The following is a 7446-nucleotide window of genomic DNA, read 5'->3' on the forward strand; positions in this document are numbered from 1 at the left end:
TAATCGATATTTCTATAAACAAGCAAGATTAATTTTTATCTGATACGCATTACCCTATCATCCCAATATATAGTATATATCTACTACCTGCCAGACTTAGCTAGCCGATGCTATAATTAATTTTTTGCAATTAAAGAATATATGATGATATCTTATCTTTAGACAAATTCTATTCCCAAAAATACTACCCCAATGAGATATGTTATAAATCCAATTTTGATCATTGATTCTTTTCATTGTATGATTATCACCTTTTATATATATATATATATATATATATACTGGGTAATGTCAGCTGTTATAATAAATAATTTTTTTAGTCAAATAAATAATTTAAAATACGATATATTTATCAGTAACTAATAGAACTATTGTAGATTGAAAATAAGGTATATTTAATTAAGAGTAATTGTTAAGGTATAATAAATACATTTTGTTTCAATTTTGAGATGTTTAATTAATTAATAAAATTATTTAAAAACTAAAACTAATATCTAATATCAAATGCATCTTATCTAAAAAGATTACACGTTCTAATTATGTGTGTGTATATATATATATATATAAATGTACGTGCATGCATGAAACTTTTACCTAGGGAGGGAAGCACCTAGGGGTTGGGTTGGGTTGGGTTGTTACGTGCATGGAATCAAAAGGGTGGAAGCCGAAGACACTTTCATTGGGGCTTACAAGAAAAGAAATCATGATCTTATCATTCCTCATCTTTCCCTTCCTCTCTCTCTCTTTCCCTCGGCTCCATATGAATATGATATACCAATTTTCTCTCCTTTTCACGAGAAAGAAAGGAAACATAAATATTATTATGATAAACTAATTAAAGCGGGAAAGAAAAAGAAGAGAAAAGAGAAAAGCACAGATACGTAAAGGGGGCGATCAGATTTGATTTGCATGAGATGAGAAGAGAGGCAGGCGAGGCTAGGCGACGAGGAGGAGGAGGGAACAAAGCAGAGAGAGAAAGAGAGAGAGAGAGACTTGTTGATTTGCGCAAAATCTCAATCTCTCTCGCATGGCCAAATTAATTAAAAGCTATGGCTTTTTCCTAGTTTGGGTTCCCCTTCTTCCCTCTCTTCTGCCCCTCTTTGCATCAAAACAGAAATGTGATACCTATAAACCCTAGTACTTCTCCTCTTTCATTGCCTTTTCACATCCACTCTACTGGAAACTGGAAGCAACAACAACATTAAAAAAAATCCACATAAAATTGGATTTCAATTTCTGTACTGAACACCAAGAAAAAAAAAAGAAAGAATCTGAAGAGAACCAATTTTGTTTGGCAGACAGAAAGAGACTGACTTGATGATTTGACAGATGGATGGATCATCAACCCGTTGGGCCAAATTGAGAGAGGAAAGAGACACGAATCGACGTCTGTCTGGTTAGAGCCAAATCATTTGTTTCTGAAAACGACGTTTTCGGAAAGCAAGATAGAAAGATCATCAAAATTTAATTTATCGACATATTCATTTACATTGGTTGAATTAATTCGTTTCTGAACAAATCGACCGCCATGGACCCCACCCAACTGACGCAAATCAACAGCAAACAATGCCGATCGAAATAATAATAATGGAAATTAATTAAAAAAGAAAAGGAGATGGAACAATTGAACCAGAGATATTTAAATCATCATCCGCAATGGGGGCTCGCTTGCTAGGGTTGACCATCGTTCCTCGAGAATATCTTCTGGCCGGGGGCGAGGATCGCCATCGGATCTAACCTGGCTTTCCGGTCCACGAATCTCATCCATTGATTCCCGAAATGCTGCTTCCACTCCTCCTGGGAGCTGTAGTGAGGGAGGTAGAGCTTGAAATCGAAGCGGTTCTCCACGCAACACCGGATTATTTGGCGGTTCTGCTCCACCAGCTCCTCCGCCGGCGGCCCCTTCGGATACGGCGGACTGAAGCGGAGCAACGCCACGATGTAGAAGATCTCGCCGTCCGGCAGCACGACCGAGGTCCGCTCGTCCCACCTTTAATATTTCCCAAAATAAAACAACTACAATTAATAATATATTTTGATCCAATTTAGCATTTAAAAATTTTATTTAAAGAAAATCAAACAGAAGAAGGTGGTGTTTATATTGAATAATAAAAATAACCACAGGGGTATTTTTGACTTTTTGAAAGTTTGCTGTCTCTCTTAAGTGGCAATATCAAACGGACCCACGTAAATAAGTTGAATTTTTTTTTTTTATTTTTTTCATTTTTGACGAAAAAGTAACGTGAATCAAAGTTTCACTTTCGATGAAAAGATAGAATTTCGAAATGACCTTTTTACCCTTCAGTTTTTCCTCAAAAGAACCCTGCACTAACGAGCAAAGGACAAAGGGGTCGTTTTGATATTTTCAGAAAAAGTCATAATAATAAAAATAATATAATATTTTTAAAATATTTGAAATTCGAGGCGGGCGGGAAGGAGAAGTGCAAAGTACAGCTAGAGTATGACCGAATTTCACGTACACACCCAACCCCAGCATGCAGTGAGGCAGCGAAGGAGAGGGTACAATCGCCCAATGCATTTATTGCTGTACCTTGAGTTTGGTACTCGATGATGGCCAAACTCACAGGAGGGAAGGCAAACTGAACTCCTGTGTTTCCCAATTCGGTAGGCCCCATTTCTTTTTGCTTCAAAGTGAAAATTCAATATATTTTATAAATAATAATAATATATATACATATATATGCGTATGGACTGAGTCGAACATCTTAACCACCCGATTTAAAGATGTTTCCGACGGTTTCAGAATGGTATGGGTCAGGTGGTCGGGTCGTTTTCATATTCGGCACCACCAATCATCCACGTGGAGTCCAGGCCTCGACTTGTCAGCAAGTTCCAAGTCACGCCCAGATATGTCAACCTTCCACGTGGCGCTCAGGCAGGATGCAGCAGCAAACATTCCTTCCTCCTCCTCCCCCTCGTTTAAAAAATAGAGCTTTTACAGAATTTTAAGTATATTTTATAAAAAAATTAAAATTAAAATTAAAACGCCAACAAACTTATTCCGAAAATAAAATTTCCCCCTTTAATTAATGAGAAAAACCGCGATTTTAGTTTCTGCCCGAATTAATAAGTGGTTTTAATTCCAAATGATTTCAATTCAATAAACAGGTTCAAGTTTTAAAAACTAAAAAAAAAATAATAATAATAATTTGATTTCTTAAAGAGAAAGAAGATACATACTTGCTACGCAGCATAGGGTAGACCAGCATGGGCCCGCCAACGCCCTTCTTGAGGATGTTCTTGAAGACCACACGATCGAAATCAGCGATGCATCGGCTGGACACGAAGATGTTGAGCCACGGGTGGGGGGCGTCCCAGATTCCGCTCATCCTGGCGTGCTCCTCCGCCTGCTTCACACGCAAGAGAAACTCCTCGTAGCTGAGGTCCACGTGGAACCTCAGATCCTTGCAGAATCTCAGCCGTTCAAGCATCCCCTCCACCACCTGCGCCCGGGGGTAAAAACACGCCAAGTCAGAGGGCATTTACGTCTTCTGGTAGCCGGAGCTACCGGACAAACGCTTTGCAGATTCCGGAAAATGATGGATTCGCGGCCGCTTGTGGCGGAGTGGGGACCCGTAAACGTCACCCCGAAATCTCAATGATCGGCAACCCGACAACTTGCTGATGCGACATTTTCCTTACTATTTTAACCCCCTCTCCGTAACTCAACTCTCTCCGTGACCGTTTCATTACGTTGGCGTGTCAGTAAATGAAATCCAACGGGAGATACATACATTACCCGCACCCGGGTTTCCGCCGAGGCAGAGACTCGGGGTGCATGGGCTTCGTCTTCCTGCCCTGTGGTTGCGACACGTATAAGTAGGTCTGATTCTACTTTGACTTCTTCCCGGTGTGGGACCCACTTCCCCCTACTCCCATTTAGCGACCGCCGAGGTCAATACTAAATCTAAATCACCCTTCCCCTTCCCATTCCATTTCAAGCAAAAATGTGATTTCCATATACAATTTTCCATCATAATTTAAAATAATTATAAAAAAAATTCGGAGAGATTTGACAGGGTTTTACCTGGTCAACGCCGGAGGGACCGTCCGCGTGTCCGTAGTAATTCAAGGCGACTTCGAGACAGTAGAGGACGGGGCTGCCGGTGGAAGGGAGGCGGGTCGGGTCGAAGGCCTGGTTCGGGTCAAGGGGCACAGACGGCCAGCCGTTTACCGGGTCGTCGCTGTTCACGAATGCGAAGCCTTCGACGTAGTCGAACGACTCGCCGTCCGAGCGGGTCACGAGGAACTCGGCGTCCCGAGCGAACTCGTCGAACTCGACGTACACCAGCCTTATCCATCTCACCTAATTAATCACCCACCAAAATAAGTAACCGATAAAATAAAGATGGATATTAATATCACCCACCCGAATTACGTATCGTGGAAGAGAACCAAACCGAACCGTGCTCAAAAACAATTCAACAAACCAAATTTCAGCCGAATTTTCATACTAGGGATAAGTTCCATGTCAATCAAAGTTAAGTCTTATTAAGTGAACCACCTTTTGCACTCGCTTTAAGCTTTTTGTGGCCGTAAGAAGAGTGGAAATGGAGAAATTGAGAGGTTACCAACCATGTCCGGCGCGGTCTGGAGCAAAACCTTAGCTCTGGTGATGATGCCGAATTGCCCAAGACCGCCCAGAACGGCGAAGAAAATATCCGAGTTGTGACTCTCCGAGCAGACGACGGTGTCGCCGTTCCCGGTGACGACCTCCAGCTCTGACACGTTCGACGTCTGCGGGCCGTAACGGAACGCCTGTCCGCTAACGCCGGCATTCGACAGCGTACCGCCGACCGTCAAACCGAGATAGTCCGTCCACGACCTCGGCGCCATGCCGTGGTCGGCGATGCAGCGTCTCAAGACGTCCGCCCAAAGCGCCCCGCCGGAGACGTCCGCGTAGTAGGCGCCGTCGAATCGGACGACCTGGATTGCGTCCTCCAGCGATGTCATATCCACGACGAGGCCGCCCTCGGCCATTGCCTGGCCGTTGATCGAGTGGCCGTTTCCTCTCGCAGCCACCGTCAGATTAGACGTCCTCGCCGCCGCCTTCACCACTTTGGCCACGTCCTCCGCCCCCGCCGGCCGGACGAAAGCCAACGGCTTGACTGCCCGAAGCCCGCCAAAATCTTTACTCGCCACGGAAGAGCCATAATCCATGCTCACTCCCTGGAGCTCCAGACCGCTGCAGAGGGCGGTGGAGTCGTCGTCGTCCTCCGGCGCCTTTCCGGCGTCGTTTTCGTGAACGAAACGCTCAAGACAGGCAATCATCATCTCCGGCGACCAGAGACCCCACGCACTCTCACTCTCTCTACAATCTTTTGTCTAAATTCTTCGTCTTGGGGCCTCTCATGAAACCGCCGAAGATGGAGGCTTAAATAGCAGAGGAATTGGCGATTAATGGGAAGCGAGAAAAATGGGATTTTTTTTTAAAAAAAATTAATGTTGATAAATTTTGACGTCGCCAAAGCCCTCAATATCCTCTTGACGTTGGCGACATCCCCTGTCTGCCACTTCCACATATCACATATATGTACACTACTGCAACGCCATTTGGGACACGTGCCTCTCACGTGGCTTCTCACCCTTCCTTTCCTTCTCATTATTATTATTTTTAAAAATAAATTATAATTATAAAATTACATCTTACACTTTCAAATTTTTAAATAGAAACCAAATGATAAATTTCTAAATTATACAAAACTACAATTCTTACACCTGTGTTTGCCACATCATTACAATAATAAATTAATTCAGATATTTCAAGATAATAATAAATTACGTCACAATATTATTTAAAAATAAGATAGCTATATTAAACAAAAGGTATCTTGACCCCATGCTATTAATAGTATGAGAAGTCGAATATGACTACAAACACTATAAATATGGGTATATATTAAATTTGAAGATACGTATATAATATAACTACTAAATTATGACTAGAGATAGATTCTATTTATTATTAGTGATTTTTTTGTATAGTTACAATTTTGTTAAAATTTAAAATAGAAAAATAAATAAGTTTAGACATTCATTATATATATAATATTTTATATATTTAACACACTCCTATTCTGACAAAACACACACACTTATTTGAAAGAATTTCTAAATTTCTAAATACATATATTTACTCTATCAATTATATAAAAAAAATCTCTTTATTTAGATGTAAAAAATATATATATATATATAGCTATTGATAGGAATAATTATGGAGTTATAATTCAATGTGTGACAAGACTTATTGTTTTCTTAATTATTATTTCGTGTGGTCGAGGGTGACGAAGCTGCCATGTGGCAAGAATGGGGCCTTCGGGTGGGTGTTACCTCAGACATCACATTTGTTCAGCATGAATAACTAATCCTAGTTCTTTCGTTTGACTCATCCCCAACTAGTTCTCTATCCATTGATGAATGAAACTCTCTTAGGCGCCCAATAGGTTCTTTGGTCTCTAGAACATCCCGAAGCTCTTCAAAGTGTTGAATAATAGGACGTTCAACCGATAATTTAAAATATGTAAAGCACGAATTTAAGAGGATATATGTCGTTTCTCTATTCAAGAGATAAAAAGATGTTAGGTTATGTTTTTAAATAAGGTTTAAAATGGTGACAATTGTTTAGATAGATCTAATCTTTATTGGCATCGGCTCGTAATTGAAGTATAATCCATATCACCACTTATTGGCAGCCCAATATAAAAATTAGGCCATAAGTCCATCAATCATTTATTTGAAGAAAAAATGGGCCTAAGCCTATTTGTTTAAGAAATGAGAAGCCTAACCCACTTTATTTTGCCCTAGCTCTCCACACACACACACACACACACACATATATATATATGTATATGTTGTTCCTTGGAGACTCATACATTTTATCTTTTCCTCTCTCTAGTCGGTGCCAATTTCCCTTCCCAATGCCTATTTTGCTATCGGTCGATCGACGACGCCTCTTCCTTACTGTCGGTCGACCTTCCTCTTTACTGTTTCATGCGATATCTCCTTTGACACTTTGTGTGGTTCTTGGTCTCCTCTATATATTCGGTCTTGGCCAATCCAATTGACGCAAAGAAGCTATGAGAGTACTTTACTTGTGTAGTAAGTTAGTTTTGTTGTAATTTTATTTTTACTTTCTTTGTTATTTCTGCTACTGAACAAACAATGGCATTTTTTTCTTTTTAATGTATTAGTTCTAGGAATATTTAATAGAGAAGCTGAGACCCATCAATTTGATGAGGCATTTACAACTTTTCTCTCTTTCTACTCCAATATGGTATCAGAGAAAGAAACCTTAGCCTCGTCGTCGATTCATTGTCACGAGTAAGCAAAAATCCTTGCCTCGTCATCAATCCATCGCCACGAGTGAGTTTTCCTTCTCTACTTTATCTAATTGACTTGTTTTCTTTTGATTTCTTCAACTCA

The 7446-nt window shown here is 40.7% G+C and overlaps 1 protein-coding gene across 1 annotated transcript; it reads right to left on the reverse strand.

The window, feature by feature from the left end:
• Positions 1 to 1448: 1448 nt before the first annotated feature.
• Positions 1449 to 5512, reverse strand: LOC127813769 (cytokinin dehydrogenase 7). Its single transcript, XM_052354908.1, has 4 exons — positions 4597 to 5512; positions 4049 to 4327; positions 3202 to 3464; positions 1449 to 1990 (listed from the first exon to the last, which is right to left on the reverse strand). The coding sequence occupies exons 1-4, from the start codon at positions 5293 to 5295 to the stop codon at positions 1672 to 1674; spliced, it is 1560 nt and encodes a 519-aa protein (XP_052210868.1). The 5' UTR covers positions 5296 to 5512; the 3' UTR covers positions 1449 to 1671.
• Between the last annotated feature and the right edge of the window lie 1934 nt (positions 5513 to 7446).

The sequence above is a fragment of the Diospyros lotus genome, chromosome 11, assembly GCF_014633365.1.
Source record: "Diospyros lotus cultivar Yz01 chromosome 11, ASM1463336v1, whole genome shotgun sequence".
Classification (NCBI taxonomy): domain Eukaryota; kingdom Viridiplantae; phylum Streptophyta; class Magnoliopsida; order Ericales; family Ebenaceae; genus Diospyros; species Diospyros lotus.